This window comes from Zalophus californianus, chromosome 9 (genome assembly GCF_009762305.2).
Source record: "Zalophus californianus isolate mZalCal1 chromosome 9, mZalCal1.pri.v2, whole genome shotgun sequence".
Lineage (NCBI taxonomy): Eukaryota > Metazoa > Chordata > Mammalia > Carnivora > Otariidae > Zalophus > Zalophus californianus.
In genome coordinates, this window is record NC_045603.1 from 20,109,042 (window position 1) to 20,136,058 (window position 27,017).

General features: G+C 38.6%; 1 protein-coding gene across 1 annotated transcript in view; it reads right to left on the reverse strand.

The window, feature by feature from the left end:
• Positions 1-1,898: 1,898 nt before the first annotated feature.
• The window catches only part of MYBPC1 (myosin binding protein C1), a 57,381-nt gene continuing 32,262 nt past the window's right edge, over positions 1,899-27,017 (reverse strand). Inside the window, exons 19-29 of the mRNA XM_027594316.2 lie at positions 26,310-26,498; positions 25,298-25,432; positions 22,089-22,142; positions 20,973-21,140; positions 17,229-17,317; positions 15,020-15,215; positions 12,905-13,044; positions 9,608-9,767; positions 8,513-8,649; positions 6,707-6,893; positions 1,899-2,173 (exon numbers count right to left, since the gene is read on the reverse strand). Coding sequence (XP_027450117.1) covers positions 2,073-2,173; positions 6,707-6,893; positions 8,513-8,649; positions 9,608-9,767; positions 12,905-13,044; positions 15,020-15,215; positions 17,229-17,317; positions 20,973-21,140; positions 22,089-22,142; positions 25,298-25,432; positions 26,310-26,498 — 1,556 coding nt within the window. The 3' untranslated portion in view covers positions 1,899-2,072. The remainder of the gene's footprint in view (positions 2,174-6,706; positions 6,894-8,512; positions 8,650-9,607; positions 9,768-12,904; positions 13,045-15,019; positions 15,216-17,228; positions 17,318-20,972; positions 21,141-22,088; positions 22,143-25,297; positions 25,433-26,309; positions 26,499-27,017) is intronic.

Sequence of the window (27,017 nt, forward strand, 5' to 3'; positions counted from 1 at the left end):
TCAGAATTATTAAAAATGAGTGGCTAAGGAAATATTATTTTATTCCAATATTTCTTGGAATTAGTGGGTTTTTTTTCTATTTCTGTATTAATTTAGATGAAGTATTCATTAAGCTTTTAAAGTAAGTAAGTGTGATCCTTTAAAACATTTTATAAATGTTTAGTTTCCAAAAAGAATTCTTGGTAAATTCCTGTGATATATAATTTTTCTCAAATAAAGTGAAATTCAAACAAAATTAGGACAAAGTTGTAGGAAAGCTAATAGCAATGATAGCTTCAGGCACTTTTTGCTCTTTGTAGTTTCAAAATAGACTTTTTCTTCCTTTTTGGAACTTTGTGGTGCAAGAGCACCCTTAATAAGAGAAGAGATCATATGTAGAAAAATAACATTATCTAGTACAAAATATTTTTGAGAGCATAAGTCATGCCTGGAGAACCAATATTTTGTAAGGATACTTTACAGTCACTTTTAGGCAATGTTTATAAAAAGCCTAACAAACTTGACCCTGACTTGGCAAAATCAGTCAATGAGGGTTTGAATTAAGCAACCAGTTCAGTTGCTGGGGTCCTGGGGTTCTGACCCCAGTAGCCAAACTGCGGGGGCCACACTGATTGGTTTTGCCAAATAGTCATTTATTGGGTTTGCACACAGAGATATGATCTTCTTGACTTTATAGATGCACCAGACTTCTCTTACATAAAATAATGTGTAAATATATTTTCTGATTAAAATGGGTATTTACATAGGGGTTGCACACATTGCTATTTCACAATTATTGAGGATATGGGATGGTAGCCAATACTCTTAACCACCAGTAAGGCAAGATCACCAATCCATCAGAACAGAAGAAGCCAGAGTTTGGACGAGAACACGAGTTTTCCCTTGCTGTTCCCAAAGGTACTACAACTACCTAGATCATCCGCTCCTTCCCTTGATGAAACCCACATCAACCCAGGAGCATGACCACCACAACTTCCCAGCCCTAATCTGGAAAGGAAGCAGAGCAGATTTTTTAAAATGCTGTCCCAGGATGCTATGGGCCCATCTGCAGGTCACAATGTATTTAGCTCCTAGGACAAAAGACCGAAAGGGAGAAATGGAGGAAGGTGAAGGAGTAAACAATAGTGGTGAGGTGACCTACTCACACTTCACTCCACTCCCTGAACTGAAACTTTCTCTAGAACGTCAGAGTGAGAGGAAAGCACCAAGAAGATGGGGAGCTCCTACAAATGTTTCTCAGCTTCCAGATTTTGATGGTCTCCATCGATTGGAAAGGATGCCATCAGCAAACTCTAAATGTGTAATTTCTCTGTAGTCTTCAATATCTCTCTGTCACCATGACTAGCTGTTTTGGCAGGAGCCCTGGTGCATTCGGCCAGGAGACTGCACCAGAGACCAATGAAGGTCAGGCCCAAGTTGGGTAGCATCCCAGCTCCCAGCCTTTTGTCCTCAGTTCTGTCTGAGCACACAACCCCAGACGCATAAATGAGCACTGTGTCACCTCATCATAAGCACTTCAAATTTACTGTACCATTTATTGAATACATTTTCCCTTCCATTGAGAAAACTCATCTGAGAGATTTTATGAGGTCTTACAGTGAATTTAAATGGGAAAAAGAGTACAGATCCACTGGGGTTAAGCAGAAATAAACAGCCCTGCTTTGCTTAGAAAAATCCTTAAGATCAAGAAAAGAGTGGGTTTTCAAGAGAAAGATGGGTTTTCAGGATCTGACGGTGCTATATTGTACGATGTGTTTTTATTCTGGAAAAAAGAAAGCATTTACAGCCTACTATTTTAAACTAAAACAACTGCTTTTGCTAATTCTATAGCTTGCTTTTTTTTTGTAAAGTGCAGTGACCAAGCACAGACAATTATGACCAAAAAAACTGACTTCAAATGAAATTTTGTATGCAATTTTTAATTAAGCAATCCGTGCAAACATTTTTTTTTCTTCAACATCAGGAGGAAAGAAAACGACCACACTTGAGTGCCTGGTGGAAAAACAGAAAATGCTTTCTCATTGCAACCAGATTTCAAAGCAGTGGAGTGTAGGGAGGCAGGGCCCAGGCCCTTAGTATTCCTCGGGATTGCTTGATTGCAAGTCTCGCAAATATGAATCAATTATGTTAGGAGGCACACCTTGCAAGAGGAGCCTGCAGAAGGAAAGCCCACCTAGAGAGGACAAAGAGGAAAAGGCAAAGTCAAAACCGTCCATGTGAAAGATTACTCAAATACTACTTCCTGACTAGCTGCCTAGAAATGTGACTAATTATGTTCCAGTTAGTTACAAAGATTCATTCAGTCCCTCCTTGGAAATCTTCTAGAAGGAAAAACGAGTTCTCGAGTTCTCGGCAGAACCATAGCAGTTTTTTTTTTCCCTGTTATTATTCAATCTTAGTTGAAATTCCTGACAGGTTGGAAAGCATCTATTGCTCTTGGAGAGATTTGGGGATTCTTCTACAGATGATTTAAGCCTTCTGACTGAATGGCAGATAAATGCAAGTCATGTTATGAATCAGTGGGAAGAGCTGTTTCCTGTTTGTTAATGTTCTTTTTTTTTTTAAAGATTTTATTATTTATTTTAGAGCATGAGCAGGGGGAGGGGCAGAGGGAGAAAGAGAGAATCTCAAGCAGACTGTGCTGAGTGCGGAGTTGGACATGGGGCTCAATCTCACAACCCTGAGATCATGACCTGAATGGAAATCAAGAGTCAGACGCTTAACTGACTGAGCCACCCAGTGCCCCTTGTTAATATTCTTTTTAATTAAGCACAAAGAATTCCTATTCAAGCACATTAGAGAAGAAAAAAGGGACCACTCCTTTAACTTTGGCTATTTATACCCTGTCAAAACTGCAAAAATTGGAAAGATTTTGTTAAAAAAGAGTAAAACCCATCCAATACTTTCTGAAGGTGAAACACCTACTAATATTTCAAACTTACCTTCCAGATTTCTGAATTATATTTAAAAAAATAAAAATACTCCTCACAAGAGAACCCATGAAACCATAAAAAATCATGGTCCTTTAAGGAAGTGTTTCACTACTTGCTAATAAAGTCACGTCCAGGCAAAAACAGCATGCCATTTGAACATTCTTAAAACTTATTTAATGCAAATTTGGGAAAGTCATTCTCCTTTTTTAAAAAAAAATATCAAGTCACATATTGGTAGAAATGATGCCACTTATGTACATGTCCATTCCTTGATGCAAAGCGTTCAGAATGCTTGGGTATCATTTTCATCTACATTAAATACTTTAATTCATGCTCTACTGCATTCAACAACTTGCTTCATGTCAACAGGAGATTGTTGTGATGAATAAGTACTAGCGGTTAATTTCAAGATACTTAAATACAAATTAAAACTACAAAGTTAGAGATTTTAAATAGTCTATTTTCATTGGATTACATAATGAAAATCATGCCATACTCCACAGGCTTTGTATGGCTTATGACAGTCATAAGCTTCATATGCCAAAACCATATGAAAGCTTACCTTAGACGATAATATACATTCAAAAATCCTTACTGTGCTACGACTAAGGGAAAGAGAGAGAGAGAGAGAAGTTGTAAGCATTAATAAAGTGCTAAAACCAAAGTTGAGTACTTGTTGGATGAAATTATAGTCACGATTATGATGAGGTGATTTCATTAATCCTTAGTCAAGTGAAAGATGGAAGAAAATAGAAGCGCATGGAATGAAGGGCAGGGATCCAGTCACTTCAAAAGGATCATTAATATGTAAAACATTTATTAATATGCACAACCACTTTGCCTGAACAGGTGGCAAAGCCAATCTGATTGTACAGTGAATATTTATGGTAAGAGCTTCCAAACCATTAGCTTAAAAAAAAAAAACCTACAACATATATATATTGTGTTTTTCAACAAAAGAAAAACAGAGACAATAGACAAAGCATTAGTGTACATATATATATGTTGAAATTCTAAAAGGCAAAATTATCAAGTAGATGTAATATTAGACTAGTGTATTCTATAATATTGTATTCTGAACTGATTATATATGACTGATCTAAATAAACACAAGGCTTAAACAAACTTAGACTAGAAAGTGACTCTATGCATAATCTAAAAACCTTAAAGAAAGAGCCCTAATTCTGTCATCTTTTGCAAGCTGACATTATCTGTGGGAATTGTAAACTCAGGCATAGATTTACATCATTAGAGTTTACATCAGGTTGCTTACCCAGGCCCAAAGAACTTCATTCTTCCAAAGGGGGGTGCATTATACATATGGGATGGGACTCATTTATTGCTTAATACACTTAGTAATGGGGCCTGGAATTTTCCTTCAAGTTCATAAATATTTGAAATAATTTTGATCCTATGAAAATATCCAAAGTGCCCAACAGATAGATGGCTCACACATATTCTACTAGTAAGTTTTTCATTGGAAATCTTAAATATGAAAGTTTCTAAATATTGGATCCAAAGATTTCTAAATATTTTTATTTGTGTCCTCACTCCATCAAAAATGTCCAGAACACTTTTTCTATAACTTAGTAATTTAAAAACGTTCAGTCTTCTGAATTTCAACATGAATCTAAGGAAACTACGGTGGAAACGATCTTAAAGGAAAATCATATTTCTCTACATTTAAAAAATGAAAATATTAAAGAACTGTCACTGAGTCCCAAGTTTTAATCATCTGATGTCTACCATGAGGTTATCTTCAAATGTAGCTCTCTGGCTTTATTTATGGGGATGTGTGGTATGGTTCTTAGTTTTCTGACAAAACATAATGCCTACATTAATTAATATCCTTGAATAATTTGGCCTTCCTGTTCATGGCATAAATACTGTATGCCATGAGCTGCTAAGAAATACAATGAAAAGCAAATGAAAAAGTCAAGCTTTACATGCAAAGTGCGATTTCATGTAAGAGGAATGGAACAGAAAGTAGAGATATCCAGTGGGATATGAACTTTTAAAACCTGTTGCTGCCCCTCCAGGAAGACTGGTTGTCCAGGGGTATTTACTCCTTGATATATCACTGTAGAATTAGAATATTTGTACCAGTATTTATTTATTCTCAGTTGACATTCTTACCTTTTTTTTTCACAGCTTAACTTGATTCAAGTCACCTATTATCAGATAGCAATCTGATGTTCAACAATCTTGGCTTTACTCTTAGGACCAAAAGTTTTCACCAATACAGCACAGTTGGTACCTTATTATGAACTTACATACTAGTGTACATTACTTGTATTATTAAATGCAATCACTATACAACTTACTATACAATTACTGTAAAGGATATATCATCCATATGTACAATATTATTTGCTTCTATGGAGGACCCCAAATGTTGAACCATTTGTGAAATAATCATTTTATATCATTAGCAACATTTGTTTATTTTCAAAGCATGCAGATGTGGTACTGGGTTTTTGTTGTTGTTCTTTACTGGATATTGAGACATAAGTACCAACAATACTTTGATAATAATAAAGCTAGGAGTTGAGAAATCAGATATATTTGCAACTGTTAACTTAGCCTGCATTAGAGCTAGTAAACAGCTAAAATAATATTTAAACTTGTAAACAGTCAATAGTCACATTTGACATTTTCTAAGAGTATTTTTGTTTTATATTTGAGAAAAAAATTTCCTCTTGTTCAGTTATGAATCTATTATTCTGTATTACTTGAGGATAGACAGAAATCATAGCAGAAAGAATACTGGTTTCTTTTTAAGTTATAAAAATTTTTTTTCAGGAAGTATCTTTACTGTATTTTATACTAGATTTAGGACTAAAACCTCTTTTTGTATTAGTATCAAGTATTTACTATGTTTTTTTCTAAATAGATATTTACAAAGTTATCTTTCTGATTTTTGGATCATAATTTCTTCAATACAAAGAGGTAGAAAAAATAAAGATTTTGGTAAAGGCAATATAATATAAGAAGAAAAAGAGAAAAGGCATTTGGATCATGTCACCCATTATCTCATAACAGTGACTCTGACATCTGTAGAGTTCTCACAGTATCCCAAAGTAGGTTTTGATTGTCAAGAAAAAACTTCAGTATAAAAATTATACTCAATTACTATAAAAACTGATTAAGATGACAGGGTATTATTCTGAGACTTTTCTACCACGTAAATCCTTACATGTTTTCTTGGTTTACATTAGTTGCAACACTTCTAAAAACTAGTATAAATGAAATGCATATCTAAATGGAAATTCTCTAATGAGATTTTAAAAGCAACTGATTATCATATGGATATGTTATATTCTATATGTGCAATAGTAAACACTAAATTAGCAAACTTACCCATATATATATTAGAAGTTTCACAGAATAGTAAACTTATTAAAAATAGTATAAATTCCTTAATTGCAGTTTCATTAGATGAGCTTTTGCACTAGGCTTTTTTCCTAATAAATGGATATCACCAAAGTCATATCCCCTGACTTTATTCATTCCCACTGTGTTATACACATACTAGCATTCCACTGAAATTAATATTCCTTTAGTTAACAAGAATTGCAAGAGATGAGAATAAGTCTACTTAAATAAATCAGAATAAATGCAGAATAGAATAATGTCTTCTCTCCCAGAATTCTCTCTCCCCTTCCCCCACCACCCCCAGACATTTTAGAAAACAATTTGGATTTTGCAGTAAGGGCAACAATCAAATGATTTTCTTTCATTTTAGTCTATACATGAGATCTTCGATGTCATACCTTTCACCTCCAGTTTGCATTCGATCTCCACAGCCCCAAGGTCATTGACTGCTTTGCAGCAGTAAGTGCCTCCGTCATAGGGGCTGGGCTTGCGAATCTCCAGAGTACAGACCCCTTGGTTGCTGAACATCCTGTACCTTGGGTCATCCACAATAGCAACTTTGTTTTTCATCCAGGTTATTTTGGGCTGAAGATTGAAGTAAATAGACCAAAACATATCAGTACCTAGCATAATAATAGACCATTAAAACCAGTGACCAGATTTTAAAGCGTGGCTTAGAAATAAAGTACATCCTAAGAAGAATCCACATCTGTTTGAGCACTGTTTCGTTCAAATTAAACTCTACTTAGTGCTTGGCAAGAGGACAAATGAGCAGTTCTGAAGAAGCAAGCCAGACTTGTTCAGAGGACAGCTCTGGGGGCTCTCTTCCCAGATTCAGACCCAGGCCAATTTGATCTACAGGTCCCTGAGGTCAGCTCGTCCTGGAGAATGTATACTGCTGGGCATTTTTCAGAGAATCCCCATAAGGTGTCATAACTATCTGCTTTTCTTCACTTCCTTTTTCTGTCTTTTCTAATTCTTTATGTGTTGCTTATGCTTCCCCACCATTTCATCTCTCTTTCAGTGGAATGGGTCCACTTCAGATAATGCAAGATCAGGAATGACCAGTCAGTCACCCAGGAAGATGACTTTATTCTCCTTGGCCTCTGAATTATATTCGATACCCTTGACCCTCCCCTTCCTTCCCATATTGTCTTCTCCTCCCTTTGGTAAATATGTGCTCTCCACGTTTTCTCTTCCACCTCTCATATGCTTTTGCCTTGCTCAGACCCTAGAGACTTGCTTCTCTGTCTCCTTCATACCATCACCGTCCTCCTTTCTCCTTTCAAATGGGACCATTCCCTGAGGCTTACACCTTGGACTTTGGCTTTTCACTCACCACTGTCTTTCCTCGATGATATTCCTTTCTAGAGCTTTGGCTCCAAGAGGTGAAACATAGCACTCCCATGCCCGGGGCTTCCAAATCAAGAGTCACAGCCCTGGCCTTTCTCCTATAAGCTCTGGTGAACCGCTCCTCTCCCTCCTGGTCATTCCCATTTGGATATACCGATGTCATTTCCAACTAAATATGAATTCAGGATCTTCCTCTCATCCTTAGTGTACCTTCTCCCTTGACTCTGTTCCTGCTCATGGTATAATGCAGGAAAAATACCACTTGGCAATTTTTCCAAATCCTAGGGCACTTATCCCACAGTGCCACCCAGGAATAGATATCACTATGGGCAACATTTGTTAATTCATTTTTCTTTTCAAATGCCAACAAGAAACTTTAAAACCTTTCTGAATCTCTTCAATCAGATGCAATTTCTTCCTTCCTAGTACTCTGTACCCTTATCCCAGCACATTTTAAATTCTGCCTTGTATTATAATATCATCATTATTTGCTTTAATATGTTTCAGAAAATTTGATGAATTAATATTACCACCTAATTTTTCAGGTGAAACGATATTATTTCCATCTCCTTAGCTCTCAGCTATTTTAAGACTAGGTGTTTTGGTTTTTTCTTAGTAGGTATCCTTTAGTTAATAAAGAAATATAAGCATGTTTTATTACTCTATTTAAATGGTGGCCCTAATTATCCACCAACACTATAACACTGCACCCTTCTTCCTATCCCAGAGAAAGACACAGTAGCACTTGGAAGGTCAGTTTATATTATTATCCACAATAATAATGTGTCTAATATAAAAAAGGGAATTTGGGACTAATTCTTAAATTTACTAATGTGATAAAAAAATGGTACCTTAGGATTTCCTCTCACACTGCAGTTCAGGGTGGCATTGTAACCAGCTACAGCATAGGTATTAACCAAAGGCTGAGTAAACATGGGTGCCTCTGTGAAATCAAAATCTTCATACACTGGATTTTTGTAGATTTTACCTTAGAAACAAGCATTAGAAATATACAAGTTGGCTTGAGAATATATTATTCTTGGCATACTTTACTCATGATTAAAATTCCCCTGACTTTAGAAAAACTTGTAAAAACATGGGTGAACACCACCGACATTCATTCTGAAGGGTACAAAGGGACAGCCAATCTCACCTGGGACAGAAAGCTAGCGTGGTCTTCTGTGATTGAAAGAAATATTGAGAAGAATTTGGTGTCTGAGTATTTTGATCAACAGTGTGCTTTAATGTGAAAGCAAGGAGCAAGAGCTTTAAAGGAAAGTGGCTTATTTGAAATGAAATTCCTATGCCTATGACCTGAGCCATTTCTAGACCCATAGCCCAGAAATTGGAATGAGTTAAAGCTTACATTTTTAAAAAATGCAATATTAAAAATAAAAAATTTTTACTGGTAAAATGAACATTTTACTCAAAAATTTTTACCACAATTTAAAAATGTGTGTCTAACAATTTCTGAATTCCCATTCATCACATCTCTTCTTCCAGGCCTCTCCATCTAGTCATGGAAAACTGAGGTTTCCAGATATCCAGTTGTGATATTGTGATTTATAACAAGAAGTAGATATTTGGTCTTCCTGGCCACATTTCTGGCACAGAGCTCTCCTAAAATCCTTGAAATTTCCTAAGTGAGGGGAGCTGTAAAGGGGTCTTTTTTACATTAATGAGGTGACCTTTGGACCCAAGGATGGGGATCAGTTGCCAGGGAAATCAACCTTGTGATTTGTGGGTTCAAACCTTCAGCCCCATCCCCAGACCTCCAGGGAGGGGAGAGGGGCTGGAGCTTGCGTTCAATCACAAAGGCCAGTGATTTAATTAACCGTACCCATGTACTGAAGCCTCTACTAAAAAAAAAAAAAATGGAAACCCCGCCCACCCCCACATACTGGTGAGTGCAGAACCTCCTTTATACCAGTCCACTGCTAACTCACCATCCTTGGCAATCACAGCGCTCTCCTTAGTCATTGTTGCATCCTCACTGAGGCCACACATGTTCTCAGCAAAGACCCGGAAATAATATTCATTTCCTATGACCAGTTCAGTAATGGTGGCACTGGTTCGGTGATAATGCTCAATGACAGTGAACCATTCCTATTTGAAAAAAAATTTTTTTTTGAGAAAAATCATCAAAGATACACAACTATTCCCACTGTTGATTAGAATAAATAATAGGGATGTTTCATTAACTAAAAGAAAAATAGTGCTGATTTTTATATTGAGAGTAGTAACAATGTACATTTAATTTGTTTAATACTTTACAATAAACTTATACTTGACTATGGATAATTTAATCTTCATTTACACATTAGATTCATATATCCTAGATGTCAACCCCTACCTTTATATTTTCTTCATAAGTATATAGTGTCTGCCACTTATCTTTTGTATAACAAAGTCCAATTACAGAATTTTAATTTAAACTTATCTATTCTGAGGAAGAGATAGTGTTAAATCACTAGAGAAAAATTAATATCACCCAATAAATTTGCCTAATATTATTAATATTAATATGCTCATTAATATTAATATTATTAATATTAATGTAGGTTTTTCCAGGTCTTTGCTCAGATATTACCTCCTTCTTGTTTACCTTCCCACCACTCTAGGCTGGTCATACTCTATCACCTTAACCTGGCTAGGTTTTTTTTTTTTTACGAAACTTTCTACTTTATTTTTTTTTTGTAAAGATTTTATTTATTTATTTCACAGAGAGAGATAGCAAGAGCAGGAACACAAGCAGGGGGAGTGGGAGAGGGAGAAGCAAGCTTCCTGCTGAGCAGGGAGCCTGATGTGGGGCTTGATCCCAGGACCCCGGGATCATGACCTGAGCCAAAGGCAGATGCTTAATGACTGAGGCACACAGGCGCCACAGAACTTGCTACTTTAAATTACATTATATAGGGGCTCCTGGGTGGCTCAGATGGTTAAGTGTCTGCCTTCAGCTCAGGTTATGATCTCTGGGTCCTGGGATCAAGCCCCGCATCGGGCCCCGCAACGGGCTCCCTACTCAGCAGGGAGTCTGCCTCTTCCTCTGCCTCTACCCACTGTTCCTGCTCTATCTCTGTCTCAAATGAATAAATAAAAAAAATTTTAAAAATAAATTACATTTTATATTTACTATTTTGCTGGTTTACTCTCTACCTCCTTCACTGAAATGGACATACTATGATGGTAAAGACAGACTTTTCTTCTCACCCCTGTATCTCCAATGCCTATTATAATACCTGGCACATAATAGGTACTATGCAAAAAATAAATGTTTATTGGATACTTGAATGAATGAATGAGAAGCTAAAACAAGTAATTTTCTTTTCAATTTTTTCCTCACCATACTGAGAAACATAGTGGTCTCATAGTTTGTCTTGAAACAAGTAAAGAACCATATTGGACCATGTATGTTTAGTACCACTAATTGAGAAAATACGTTTTCTGACAAAAAGTTCATAAAGGAAAAGGATTTTTCTTAGAATTTTTAGGGGCCATCATTATCTCTGTATTTTGGATATTTTTAAGGCACTAGACAAATGAAGTTATGCTCTCCTTTATTCCCAAAGCACTTTATTCCAACATTTAGTGTCTTGTGCTATCATTTGGTTTTATGATGTCTTTCTTCTTGCCTAGATTGTGAGTGCTCCTTTCTTTTTTTCTGATCCAGCAGCTAGAATAGTGCTCAACACATAGTAAATGAATGAATAAATTAATGTGTTGTGCACATAATGAAAACGATGCTTATGAAATTATGAATGACAATAGGAATTTAAGGGAAGAATAGCACCTGTAGCCACAACGAGACAATGGTGGGTGATCTCCTGGGACTTACACTGGGCAGAGGGAGCATCTTTTGGTCTATAGGTCTGTCCCTGTTGAAATGCAACAGAAACACAGGGGTGCATGTGTTAAGGACCAGCCCCTGTCACCAAGTAGAACTCAGTTACATGAAGCATTGGGAAAGTCCTGGTTCATCTGGACTTGACTGGATATCTCAGAAGACAAACATCAGGCAAGTATGCTGGGGGTGGAAAAATGGGGGGGAGGGCGCCAGAAGGACCCTCTATAAGAACCATGGTACCCCTGGATTCACTGCCAATATCTGGGCCAAGATCAAAACAAGAGCCCTTCTTGCTGAGGAAATCCAAGGTGTTCAGATACTTCCCTTGCAAAGCAATCCACTCATCTTGCTCTGAAGCTATCCAGGTTTAGCAGGAAAATGCTGCTTTAAGTGTCAAATCTTACTTAGTCATGTAATACCCACTCAGGAAACAAAAACAAAAACCAAAAAGGACATGCTAGAAATAGTTTATGGAAAGGAGAGGCTCGAAGTTCATTCTTGTTACCTAGCCTGCCCTTTCCAACCCTCTCCCCTTCATAACTTAGGGCATGAAATTACAATCTGATGTGATTTCATAACTGAAGTTCTTACTGAGATCTACCAGCAAAAATGCCTAAGGATTTCCTATCAATATCATCAAATATGATGTTTTACTCTTCCTGTGAGAATGAAAAATGGCTCTATGCCATTGTGTGTCCAAACAGTCATTTATTCATTCATTCACTTACAGGTAGGGCAGTAGTACGGTGTAGTGGATGGATTCTGATGCAGGAACACGTAGACTTTAACATTTAAAATGTGGTGATCTTGAGCAAGTCATTTTGTCCTTTCTGAGCCTCAGCTTCCTCAGTGATAAAATATAGGTAATAACAATTCATACTCTGACTGGGTTGCTTCTGGAACACACTAAGCTCCTCCCCTCTTCAGGACCTTTGCACATGCTGTTCCCTTAGAATCCTTCTTTTCCAACTGGTGTCTTTCTGTCCATGTTACCCAACATTTATTTTATAAGGAGAAAGAGTTGCATGGATTAAATTTGAGTTAGAACCCAGAGTGAGTAAATATTTGGTGAACAAATGAATTTATTAAATTCCATTGAGCATTGTGCCAGCTGCTTTATATAGTTTTAGCCTCATGATAACCAAGCAAAGTATTCATATCCCTATTTTACAGATGAGGAAAATGGAGATCAAGGAAGTTAAATGACTGTCCATGTACACGTGCTCTTAAGTAGCAATGCGGGGATTCAAGTCCAATGCTTTTGCCTTTCCATGAGGCCACATTATTTACCCATGCCCCTCCCCCATGCATTCCCCACCACAGAGGACCTCATGCCCCACCTTTACCTCTGATAAAATGTGATTTTGCTGCTGCTGAACCAGAGTAAGCCAGAACTTACCATGCTCTTCTTGTCAGCCTTCTGGATCGTGTACCCTGTGATGGCTGCATTTCCATCATCCTTTGGTGGCATCCAAGATAGAGCAACATTCTCTCCCCAGACATCCTCAATCTTCACCAGCTGAGGTGGACCTGGACGGTCTATAAGATGAATTCATGGCATCACTGTGAGATCACCTTCCCTCCCAACCTATGTGGTGGTCTCCTCCTTAATAGCAGTTTTGCTTTCTGTGGGCAACTGAGGTCCAGAAGCAGATGCTCCTCCTTCTGACATAGTGTCAGAAGGTCAATGGTAGCCTAACGCTATGTCACAATGCCTGCATCATTCACCTCACTTCATGTCATCACATAGGCATTTTATTGTCTCACATTACCATCATCAGAAGGGTGAGTATAGTACAATGAGATACTTTGTGAGAGCGACTACATTAACTTTATTACAGTATATGGTTATACTTGATCTGTTTTATTGTTAGTTATTGTTGTTAATCTCTTCCTGTGCCTAATTTATAAATTGAACTTTATCACCGGTATGGATGTATAAAACAAAATATAGCATATATAGGGTTTGGTACTACCTGTGGTTTCAGACATCTGGGAACATGTCTCCATCGATAAAGGGGACCGCTGTACCTCATTACAGGAGGATATTTGAAATGTCCTTCCTTCCCTGCATTTCTTCCCACGTTTCTTTCACCATTCTTAAACATCAGAGAAGTGGAATGCACTCCAGCTAAGCTTATATGGAAACTCTTGACTTTCATCTTCGTGGAATGAAAAGGATTTTGAAAAGGAAATTTAAATGAAACTTCAAACCTCATTAGCCATCCCTCCAAAGGCAGGCTACTGGCAATGAAGCACAAGGCTACCCTGCCTAATGGGAAATGAAAGCTGACCTCGGACTCCAAATCATAGAGCCCATCTGGGCCAAGCATCTCTAGCTTTTGGTGAGAGGCACGGAGGCCACATCCCATGAGTGGGTTCCTCTGTTGTACCCAAAAGACACCTTTAGTAGGCATGAGGAAAACAACTCTGTTGTACCCAAAAGACACCTTTAGTAGGCATGAGGAAAACTCTGCCAACATAAATTTGGAACTAGTAAAATAACTAGAATGATAATCATTATTTATTTGAGTGTGTAAGCAATGGCCCAGGCACTTAGAACTACATGATAAAGTAACTACGTGTCCAAGAAGAAAAGAAAAGTTCTTTTGTATGTTTCAGAGGGCAGTGCTCTTCCAGACCCTCCCATGGGGGCTCCCATTACAATGGAGCCCCACCAGATCCAAGGGCACAGGGCAGCCTCAACACTGTTCAACTTAACAAAAATCAAGAAGGTTTAGCCAGTAGGAAGAGTACTTAATTTAAAGGGCATGAACTTTTATCCAATCTGCCATAGGAAGTTGCTCCTTTGGTGAGAAAACCCCTAGTTTCAGCAAATTTGCTGAAATACAATAATAAAAATGACTGGAAACAAGGCTTCTGTGGCTCTGCTCTTAAATGTATTTCTTGACATGGCAAAAGTTATAGCAAGGGAGAGGAGTCCATCTGTTAGACAGCCTCCTCTATTCCCCTAACTCTAGACAGTAGAGAAGTAAGAACTACATTTATTTATTGTTTGGACAGGTGAGTGAATATCTAGCCCTACAGGATCAACCATTTTAGTTTAACTGTTTAGGTAATCTTCCTTACACTTAATAAAAACTTTCCATCTCCATTAAAACTTTATTATTAGCAAATTTTAGGTGTAGTAGGAAACATGTTAAATTATGTCTAGAATCTACTATGTTTTTTACGCAAGCATTCAAAACAGGAAATATTTCATCACCAAGGAGTTGAGAAACAGAATAAGAGAGAAGTGGATTATAAAGCAGTACAAAGAGTTTGCACTAAAAGTATATACATTAATTTTCTTAAACATGTATACCCTAAGTCTCCAATGATTAGTCTTTTTAGTCAGTAAAAAATTATTTTAACAAGTCTTACTAATTTATCTATATTTTTTTAATTCTAAAAAAAGAATTTAACAAAAATTCTTACTCTTGCCTTAATGATAAGGACAATTAGTCCAAATACTGCTTTGAGAGAACATTCTAGTTCCCTCTTCCAAACCTACCAACGATCTGGATATCGATTGATGCAGTTTCCACAAATTTTTCCACTTTGACTTGCAGATCGTATTTCCCAGAGTGGCTCCTCTCTGCTTTTCTGATAAATATGATTGTATCAGTCTCAGAGTTGCGAATGTTTATTTGATTCTTATCAATTTCTACACCATCTTTCTTCCAAGTTAATTCTGGTCTTGGTTTTCCCTAAAAAGACAGAAAAAGTAGAGAGGGAGGGAAATCAGATGGTCTTAAGATTTTATTTTCAGCATTACAAAAAATGACATTTGCGGGGCGCCTGGGTGGCTCAGTCATTAAGAGGCTGCCTGTGGCTCAGGTCATGATCCTAGGGTCCTGGGATCAAGCCCCGCATTGGGCTCCCTGCTCAGCCGGGAGTCTGCTTCTCCCTCTCCCACTCCCCCTGCTTGTGTTCCCTCTCTCGCTGTGTCTCTCTCTGTCAAATAAATAAAATCTTAAAAAAAAAAATGACAGTTGCTTACCCCATTCTAGGCAAAGCTGGAGACCGTCTGGTGGTCAGCAACTATGGCAGAAACAGCGGTACTCACATTTCCTGTTGACTGCATTCTTTGTGCAAGGCACTACATTAGGTACATGATGTTTACTATTTCTTTTAATCTTCACATCAAGATAATAAGTATCATTATCCTCATTTTTGGATAAAGGAATTAAATGACTTGCCCAAGGCCTCGCAGCTTAAGTAAGTGTTGGAACCAGGTCTTACAGCCGGGTCTCTCTAGCTCCAAACCTGGTGCAACACAGCATAATGGTTAAGAACATGGGCTCTGGGGCCCTGGAATCTGTATTTGGATGTTGTGACCTCTTAATAGCTGTGTCACCTTGGTCAAGTTACTTAACCTCTCTGTGCCTCGATTTCCCAATCTGTAAAATGAGAACACTGATAGCACCTATCTCACAGTATGGTTATAAAGATTGAAGTGACAGAAGCTGGACACACAGGCCCCCAAAATGTGGGAACTGGGATTAGTACCAGCAGTAGACAAGGTGGGAAAACTGGAGGGCAGATTCGGCAGCCCCAGTCCACCCTGAGTGCTTGCCTAGTGCCAGCTCCTGGTTTTAGTTGAGGCTGTGGGGAGAGAGAAGTGGGAGGAACCTTGCCAAGCTGTCTCCTTCCTCCTCTGCTGTGTTTATACTTGCATCCTCCTTGGCTTTCCTTCTGATTTCACACACTGTATGTAGAAGGTAACTGCCTCTTTTAAGCTGTAGGTCCCAAGTGCAATGAGGGTGATCTGAACTGGCTGTCCTTTAGCTTGCTTGTCATGCATGGGAGCCTGGGTTTGAATGAGCTCTGTGTGTGTTCAAATGTGTACAGAGACCTAAGTTTTAATTCTAGAGCCATGCTGAGATAAGAGCCACAAGCTACACATAGCTATTTAAACTAAAACTAATTTAAATTAAGGAAAATGAAAAATTAATCTCCCCAGTTGCACTGATTCCAAGTATCACATTTCAAGTGCTCAATGGTCATATTTGGCTGGTGGCTACCATATTGGACTTTGATGCTATAAAACATTTCCATCATTGTAGAAAGTTATATTGAAAAGTGCTATCTAGAGGCATAAAGAGTCCAGCAAGTAATGGGGTGGTGGTGCAGTGTGTGTGTGTGTGTGTGTGTGTGTGTGTGTATGAGACCAAAGTTGATTACTGTAGGTGAAGCCTGGTTAATCTTGTAAACAACAGATTCTTTTGCTGGAGCAATGTTTAACAACGTTTGCATCTTTTAGTTAGTAGCATCAAGATTTCAACATTCAGTTATCCCTCTTCCTTTGGCTTGGGGTGATTGTGGGAAGTACATACATGTTGTTTTCCTGAATGTTACACCAAGAGCTTCACTTAAAATGAAGACTAGTTTTACTATAGATGTGCAGGGCCAGAATCTTTAAGCATTTCTTGTTTTGGCATCTCCTTGGTATTTCCTTTCTGCCCATCCATAGTCCCTGAGCTTCAGACCAGTCCAACCTAGGTGTCATTCATCTCATGCAGAAGGAAAATCTATCAGTTTAATAGATTCCTCAGCAAGCATGAGATTGTTTACTCACTCCCCAAATCTCTTGCATTATTTATCCGCTTTTCCTCTGAGGAAATCCTGAATCATGATGAGCTGAAGTGCTAGAGTACCTGTTTCTAGTTCTTAAACACCTCAGCACTGGAAAGAGAAAATAAGTGACCCTAAATTATTACCTGGAAAGGTATAACCAGATTGACAGCTTCTCCAACTCTGCGGACATAAGTTTGCTTCAGGTGCCTTGGGATGCGAATCTTTGGAGGCTCTGAGTGAGGGTAGAATAGCATAATTTTGTGATCAGTAGAGTACACTGGAAATAGCCTTACATAAAAGCACACTGGCATGATACTTACCGGGATATCCTTGTGCTGATGTCTCTACAGTAAAATCTTAGATGTGCCATTACCAGATAATGTACAGTAACTTTGGTTCCAAACATTTTCTTCAAGCAGAGATGTTTTCACAGTTTGACTCAACAGAATCTATCCTTGACCTCCTTGATTTTATGGAAACTTCCTATTTTTACAGTCATTAGAAGTCTAAAGCAACTTTATAGAAAAACACCAAATTTTCTCTTAGGACCTTACATATATTTTTCATAGTTTCTAACAGCAAGTGTATTCTCCAGTGAACATTCTACAAAAGATCTACAGGCAGCACATTAGCTGGTATGACTGCTCATTTTTTCTCGCCAGAAAAAAACAAAACAAAAAAAGTTTTTGCACCTAGCACTTGTCATTTAGGTAATTCCGTCGGAACTGGATAGTAACTTCCTCCCTGTGTGGCTATGAGGTACGTAATAGGTGGCCCTAGCCCACTATGTATTGACATTCATTAATTAAACACCATAAAGATACTAGAACATGTTGTTGCAAACCCATCAGAAGCAGGGAGTCAAAGGCTCAGAGGCTCACAGGGATGAAGCAGTTCTCATCATTTGAGTGCTTAGTATGTGACAGACACTGCACTAAATACATTTCATGAGGGGACTAATTTAAACCTCAAGGCCACCTTGTAGGGTAGGTACGGTTTTACTTCATGATAAAGAAACAGGAGCGTAGGAGGTTAAGTAACTTGCCCTTGGTGACACAGCCAGGATTAGAAGCTAGAGTTAGCCTTGAGTGCCTATGATCAGAAGCATGGACTTCAGATCAGAGATCTGGGTTTGAGTCCTAGATCTGATATATAGGAGCTCTGGTTTCAGACTCTTCCATAAAATCAGAATGATGAAAGCATCTAGTCTGTACAATTGTTGTGAGGATTAAATAAGGTTATCCATGTAAAGCATTTAGCATAATGGCTGAGCATAATATGTGCTCAATAAACTTTAGGAGATGATGATGATGATTACTGAATGTTGGGGCTGGAAGAGAACCTGGAGATCCCCCAGCTCCCTCACTTTATATATGAGGAAAAAGAAACTCAGCCAGATTCTGTAGTAAACTAAACCATTATCATAATAAAAGCTAACACATATAGAGAGCTTATTATGTGGCAAGCATTCTGTTAAGCAGCAACATGGATCAATGTATTTAACCCTCACAGCCTCTTGATGGGTCAGGTATTATTATTATCTCCGTTTTGCAGATGAAGAAATTAAGGCTCAGGAAGAACAAGTCTCTTGCCTGAGGTCACATGGCTAATACCTAATAAAAACAGGATTCAACTTATAAAGGCTGTCTCCAGAATCTACTAAGAAAATGTGCACGCTTCATGCTTTCTTTCATCCATCCATCCATCCCACAACTCACTTCCAAAAGGTTTCAGGCAGCCACAACATGAGACTGTGGTAGAACATGGTCTAGAACCCAGATATCCAGGCTCCCAGTCCAGTGTTCTTTCCCCTGGAGCAGCAACTCTCAAACATTTTGGTCTCAGTATTTTATCACACTCTTAAAAATTAACAAGGACCCCTCCCCAAAAAGCAATTGCTCAGCTATTGTTTATGTGGGCTGTATCTATCAATATTTACCATATTAGAAATTAAAGCAGGACATTTGAAATATTTAGTTACTCATTTAAAAATAAAAACACAAATAACATTTTAATGGCATTAGTTTATATTTTTGCAAATCTACTTAATGTCTGACTTAATAGGGGATATCTGGAGTCTCCTATTTGTTCCTGCCTTCAATCTGTTATAATATGTTGTATAGGTTGAAGTCATTTAAATGAAGAAAATCCGGCTTCACACAGACAGAAGAAATATTTTAATAAACTTTTTAGACAATTTTGGATATTCCTTTTTGCTTCTACACTAAAACATGATAAATTGTAATTTCTTAAAGGTGAGCTGCAATGTGGAATCTGAAACCATTTCAATTAACTCTTCATACCTTGTTACATTAAAATCCACTGGTCTAGCTTACATTTTTAATATATATTTTACCCATGCATATTTTTAACATGTATTTGTCATTTGGAAAATATTATTTCACCAAATTATGTAGATCTTCCAAATGTTGACACATTCCATTATTCATTATCAAAAAATTACATTCATTACTATCACTGCCTATTTAATGAGAACAGTTATGTGTTGAGAGCTGTCAAGTCCACAGGGGTGGATATAAGTTTTCCAAAATCTTAATTTTTGCTTGGAAGCTCACATTTTTTTCATTGAAATGCTGACAACAAATACTGTAAGTTGTTTTCTTTGAAGTGACAGGCTTATTGTTTTCATTTTCTACAAAATTCCTGCCAAATAGCCATTTTTTTTCAAGTAAAAATGGAATTTTCTGAAAAAGGTCACCAGTTCAGCCTCTCACTCAGTTGCACAAGTGCTATTTCTAGAGACAACCATTGCACTGCAGTATGCAGTGTAAGGCCTCTGTACATACTTTGCATTTCATTGCCACATAGACATAAGAAAAATGTGTACTCAAGGACCAAGGTTTAATAAAATTAATAATGTTTATGCTTCATCAAGAACATGCCGAGGGGTGACTGGGTGGCTCAGTCATTAAGCGTCTGCCTTCAGCTCAGGTCATGATCCCAGGGTCCTGGGATTGAGCCCCACATCGGGTTCCCTGCTGGGTGGGAAGCCTGCTTTTCCCTCTCCCACTCCCCCTGCTTGTGTTCCCTCTCTCGCTGTGTCTTTCTCCGTCAAATAAATAAGTAAAATCTAAAAAAAAAAAAAGAAGAAGAAGAACATGCCGAGGTGGGGCACCTGGGTGGTTCAGTCCGTTAAGTGTCTGCCTTCGGCTCAGGTCATGATCTCAGGGTCCTGGGATGGAGCCCCACATCGGGCTCCCTGCTCAGCAGGGAGTCTACTTCTCTCTCTCCCTCTACCCCTCTCCCTGCTCATGCTGTCTCACTTGCTCTCTCTCTCTCAAATAAATAAATAAAATCATTAAAAAAAAAAAAAAAAAAGAACATGCCGAGGCAAAGCTGGCCCATTTATTTTAACTGTGAGTGCAAGGTGGTGAGGAAGACAGAAATAACTAGCATAGTTTGGTGGCACTGACTGGCTCTGTGCTGAGGCACCTGCAGTTTTATTCAGCATCACTTGTGCACCATCAGTGCAGATGTCAAACATTGAAAAGGGCAACTAATGTGTTCATTTCATTATGAAGATGGTTCTGGCCTTGCAGACCCATCGGAGCCATGTTGCAGCTGTTTGTTTGCACGGCTGCATTCATGCTCCCTCTCTTCAATGGGAATTGGCAGCCCAGCCAGAGATAGCTCGTGGAACCCGGTGAGGTTAACTAACTGGTCCTCATACCCAGTTACAAACCCTGAGCTGACCTACACACTGGTGGAAAGGAGCTCTTTTGTTCGTTCCTAACTCCCAGGGGCATTGACAATACATCAAAGGAGTGACAGCAAATTAGAAAGTTTGAGGAAAAAAAAGGGGGTTAAAACATAAAACCAAATAATGTTGGAAATGGAGACAAAATTTTGAAAGTCTTGCCACCTACCTATGATTTCTTTCACCAGAATGGGCTGGGAGTAGTACTTCGGCTCACTGGCACCTGCCTTGTTCACAGCCTTCACACGCACAAAGATCCTTGAATCTGTAGGCAGATCTGTGATGGTGAACTTGGTCTTGTCAATCAGCTCTTTGTTTGCAACTATCCAATTTTCAGCTAAAATCCACAAAAGAAAAAGAAAAGAAGGAGAAATTGTGTTTAGAGAAAGAAATCATCCTAACTGGTACAGTCGGCTCCAAACTAGTATTTGACTCATAATTAAATCAGTTGGAGGAAATATGATTTTGATCTGGAGTCATACTACATGGGTGAGCATTTTTCATATTAAATGAAAAATGGTCTAGAATGGCTAATGTAAATGACAGGAAGAAAGATAATCAGATTCTGCTATTTCTGAAAAACCTCTTAGGTTATTCAGGATACTATAATACTAGAGTATCTGAATTCTTGGGGAGAGTTACTGTGATTCAGGAAACTAAAGTGACACAGTAACTGTCCCCAGGAATTTTGTAGCAGTTTTATTCCAATTCAGTTTTATAAGGATTGACATAATCATGACATTTAGCCACCAAAATATGTTAAACTTCAGAACAGGAAAATGCTATTCTTATGAATGGGAGACACAGACCTTTATAGTCATATAATCTCTGTTTTATCTTAGCTGGTTTTTTATTATGAGGCACTATTATGGGCCCAGGGAGTCAGATCATGCTCCCATTTATGAAACAAGACGTTAATATCCATGGCAAAGAGGAAACACAGCTCAGGAGCCAAGACCTCATAAGGAATTGGCATAATTCTTTTACCTTGATAAAAAATGTTGATATTTTTAAAAAAGGTTTTGGTAGCTTTGTCTATAACATCAAGAGAGGGGTTTGCAAATATTTCAACTTCTTAGAAAAGTTTGTATGCGTTATGCCCTGGGTGGGGGAGGGGGAAAGCTTGCTTTCCACATTATTAGCTCACTGCCCGCCCACCCCCTTGATCTCTAAGGGCTTTTTTTGTGTGTGGGTAGTGGGTGTACTTCATGCTTGGTCATGAAACATTCCCAGAAACTTTTATCATATAATAAGAAAGTTTGAAAGCTTTCACAGAATACTTTACCTGGTAGATCATATGCAGCCTCCCCATTTTCATCAGACTGATTTGCTGATGTACCTTTGAGAATCCGTCATTAAAATTAATTAAAGACACCCACTTTCACACCAGAAGAATATCGTATCAGTAGTCAGCATTCTCTGTTAGTAAAGTATGCAAAGTATGCAAAGATATTTGTCTTCAGAGCAGTGACGGAAGAGACCAAACACATTAGGGAGAGGGGGAGTTCCTCAGGAGAGCCACAGCCTGCTCTGTTCAGACTGTGGTTTTTGACCTGAGTCATCTGCCACAGAGAAGAGGAGGAGAAAAGAGGTTGGGCACTTCCAGCTGTGGGAACAAGAGGTAGAGAGGAACAAAGCAAGACCCTGAAGAGAAAGGAGGAGCAGGTCTTGGACTCCACAGAGAAGCAGCACACAGTGGAACCGTCTATCCTTTGACCGGTCCTTGCCCCCTCTGCCTGGGAGAGTTCTCCCAGGTACCCAGGGAACATAGTGCTCCCACTATGGGATTCAATCCTCACAGGCTGGGAGTGAGGGCACTCACGATAAAGCCAGCCCTGTCTTCCCAGCAGCTCTGGAGGCAGCCCACTGTTGCCACGGCAATGAGTTCTGCAGTCAAGAAAACAAATTGAGCCTGCCTCGGTCACTGCGTTCCACATGGGGTGGAGGGAATGTTGCTGGTTCATGGGCTGGTCGTGGGTATACCCCACTGGTTTAGGATGATGCCTTTCTAGGTTCTCAGGAGAGGAGCAGGGGAGTGGAAACCCCTGGAACCTTCTCCTCTTATTCCATCCCTTCTAGGAGTATCAGGGAGAAGAAACAGGGAGCCAGAATATCCTGGTGGCTGAGAGGGCATGAGGATTGATAAAAATTGAAAATTTTCAATAGGACATCAAAAAAGAGATATGTCTTTAAGCCAATGGTCAGATTGGGAGCTACCGTGCTGATATTTTCGTAATGAAGAGGCAGTTGATGAGAAAGTGAAAATAGGAGACAGAAAACCTGCTTGAAAGAGTGAAGAGCTAGTAAAGGAGAAGTTGCAAGAGAAAACAGGATGAAACAAGATCAGAGGGGAACAAAAAATAGCCTATCCCTTCACCTCTGAACCACTTTAACTGAGGAAAACAGGAGAAAGAAAATGGTGTCTGAGGGATGGGGAAGGAATACGAAAGTTATTTGATACACGAGGAAAATTTTTAAGAAAGAAAAGAAAGAGCTAGAGTGAAGGAAGACAACAAAGAAGAGTAATGTGCTGCAGGCATTAAAAAACCCAAAAACCGAAAAACAAAAACAAGAGAAAGGCAGAGTCAAAACCAACACACTATCTCATAAAAGAAAGAATTTTCTTACAGAATAAAACCTGACATATCTAAAAGCATTAAACACTACAGAAAATTAGTCTGGAGGACAACAGCCATTAAAAAGAATGAAGAATAGGGCAGCCACATAAAGAAAGAAAAGACTGCAAGAAGGAAGATATACACGTTATGAAAGAACTTCCATAGAAAGCTAATTCCAAAACGTTATGTGGCAAAATATATACATAATAATGACTGTGTACATATATATATATGTATATAGGCATATACATATATATCTACACAGACCACACACAAAATTATGTAAAATACACTTCGTTGTATTTTATCTAAGGTGGGTAACATCAAAATGACAGCCATCTATCATTTTGCTGTATCTTCTTACTTTTTAAACCTATCAGAAAGAAAAGAGTAAAGAATTTGCTCTGTTTCATACATATACAAATGTTCGTGCTCAGCAGCCACATCACATGTAAGATTGGGAGATTTTGCTGGTGGGGTGATATAAATAACAGAGTGGAATACTCAGGACGTTTTGAAATAGGGGGAGGAGGAGTGGAATGGGAATACACCATATTTTGAAGCACTCGAGAATTTACCTGTTGTGTTAGCGATACTACCTCCCTCCCGTGCTGGGATACCTGGGAACTTTCTCATAATGTCCCCACTCGTTTTGGTTAGTGGCTTTCTAAGCCCTGGAGAAATCAAGCAGAGTGTTCTGTGAGCTGAGCACATGAAAATGGAACTGTTACCAGGATGCCTCGCCCCGCACACCCATCCCCTTCTTGTTCCCTTGCAACCACAACTGACACCAATGGTGGTCGTTTCCAGGGATGCCCCAATCCAAGGGCCTGGGATTTCCTTTTCAGCAGTTTTTTTCTTCATACGAAGTTTCTTTTCTGTAGAAGTTTTCCTCCTGGAAAGGTGCCTTTGTGTTCACATTTCTGATTTCTCAAATGTGCTCAGTAGCCTCTTTCCTTCATGTAAGATCCACGTTAAAGTTTGGGGTCCAAAGAGTTTTCTTTGAGGTTAAATGGTGGCCTATCATTTGTGGAGATAGGAACAAGTTTCCCCGGTGGACTGTTTACCTACCGTCATCTAGAGTGGAGCCTGAGTTCAAACTGGGGCAGTTTTATTCGCCGATTTTCAAATCACGTCAAGCAGGAAATCAAAAAACACAAGAGGCTTTCAGTGAACTTCACATCGTTTTTGGTTTTAGGTACACTCTGGCCAATATTTTCTTGTGTCGTTTCTCTTTTTCTATTAACTTTTTTTTTTTTTTGCCTGTTTCTCTTCTCCTCTTAAATTTAAGTGATTAAATTTTTCTATACTGAGACAAGTTCCATCACATGTCAAACCTATCACAAGCACCCTCTGGGATTGAATTCTGCTTTCTTTAAGCACTGCAAGTTGTCCTTAATTCTTCTTCTTTTTTTCCTTTAGGAAGGCAGGGGATGATCACCAGCTAACCAAATATATAGACTCTCTTTATTACGCAGAAATAAGCAGTACTTTTGATAACTGACCTCTGTTGAGTATAGAGTTTAGAATTTCCAATTGCCTCATTCTAACTAGACTTATGTTGCTTGGTACAATTTTGTTCCACCAATTCAAGAAGTGGAAATCTCTGAAGTTTTGTCAGACTCCCTTCCTCCTATGTCTTAGAACTATCATGTTGTCTGATCTGGCAGACTAGCTCGGATATTTTTGAGATCTCCATTTGTTAGCATCAGGTACCAAAGAAAGGCTAAGTTTTTATCCACCTTATAAGGATGACCTTTGCTTGTTGTCATTTTCGGTGGGAAGGAGATTTCCCAAGCATGAGCAACAAAAGAAGGGCGGGGGCGTATCTCACCTATCGATGCTAGTATTCATTTTAACTACCAGTTGTACTTACATCCTTCAAAGCAATACTCTAGCACATAGCCATCTAAACCTGCTGCACCAATCTGGTCTGGGGGCCGCCACTTCATCGTGACAGTGGTGTCAGTTACAGAGTCAACGGTCAGAAGCGTAGGAGGGCTGGTTACGGCTTCAAAGATAAAAAAAAAAAAAGAGAGAGAGAGAGAAACAGAAGACATCATTAACTGTGGTGTTACAGCACAAGCGGTGATAAAACAAACTAGGATACAAATAAAAACATACACAGCAGGCCCATGTCCTAATAAAATTCAGTGAATACTCCTCAAGCATATTCTGTGTGGAAGGCAAAGATCTGCTAGGCACAGAAAATTTTAGAAACACTGCCACACTTTCCCTCCGGTTCGGGAGGTTGGTGTCGGAGGCTGGGAGGGCCAAGGAAGTTGAAAAGAGTCGAAGTTTGAGATCTAATAATCCAGAGTAAATTTCCCATTAACCTTCTAACTTTAAAGTGCAAACTCTTGTACTAAATCTTCTTTCTACTGAAAAAAGTACTTCACTATCAAAAAAAGAGACATCTTATCTTGGTTTCTTTGTCTTTACCAACTGACTGCTTTGGATCACTAGATAACATTTAAAGTGTGATTGTAAAGCGAAGAGACTAGTTTTCAAGCGTGCTTTGTTGTAGTGGTCTCTGTGTTGGTTATAATGATTACACCTAGGTGCTGGGTTATACCTTCAAAAGGACAAATGGGGAGTGGTCATGTGTCAGTGGGCTCAGCTAAGTGCTTTAAGCTGGAAATAGCAACCAGAGCCACCTACGGCTCTCATTGGAATTCTGGTAATTAATTCCAGGTTCTACATTATGAAGACACTCAACTCTACCAAAGTTGTTTTTCAGTTTCTTAGAAAATTGCCCCTGCCTCCAACCTTCTGCTCACCCACCACTCCAAGAAGCCTCCAGGTCTGCTCCAGTTAGAGGTTGGAAGGTAACAGTCACAAGCCAAGGCAATGATTTGCATGACAGAGGTGCATCTCTCTTGACTCACCCAAAGGAACAAAAGGCCTGGAGGGCATACTGGGCTTGGAGATGCCAATGGCATTGACCGCAAAGATGCGGACCTCATAGGCCACACCTTCAATCATCTTCTTGGGCTCAAAAGTTGTTTCTTTGCAGAGATCAAAATTTAGCCTCATCCATCTGGAGCTTTGTTTCTTCTTCCGCTCAATAAAGTATCCTGCAAGTGACACAAAATGGAAACTGAGGTTTTTCCATGGTCTCCAAAATTAAACTTTGTCAGGTGTTAGAATTCTTAAAATTTCCCATATTCTTAGCACTCTAAGTGAAATAGTCAGGTATGCATATATTTTTAAGCCACCTATTCCATCAGTTGTTTGAGAGAGATTGTAGGGAATACAAATATTAATGTCATAGGATATAGAAAAAAAGAATATAATATTAAAATATTAAAAATAATACAATAAAATTGTACAGGAAGAGAAGAGAGAAAAATAAATCATAGATATGTAGACTGTAGAAACTTATACCTTTTCTACAGTTGAGAAATAGATTTGGCTCTGAGTCCCAACAATATAGATAAGAAGAGGGAAATAACTAGTTTTGTGAGTTTCAAGTAGAAAAAATTCTTGTTCCATAGGGGAAGCAAATTCTTCTAAGTATTTACCTCTAAAAGAAATTTCTTCATAGACATAGATCTATGGAACTAGACATTTACTGACTGGACAATTTAAAGTTA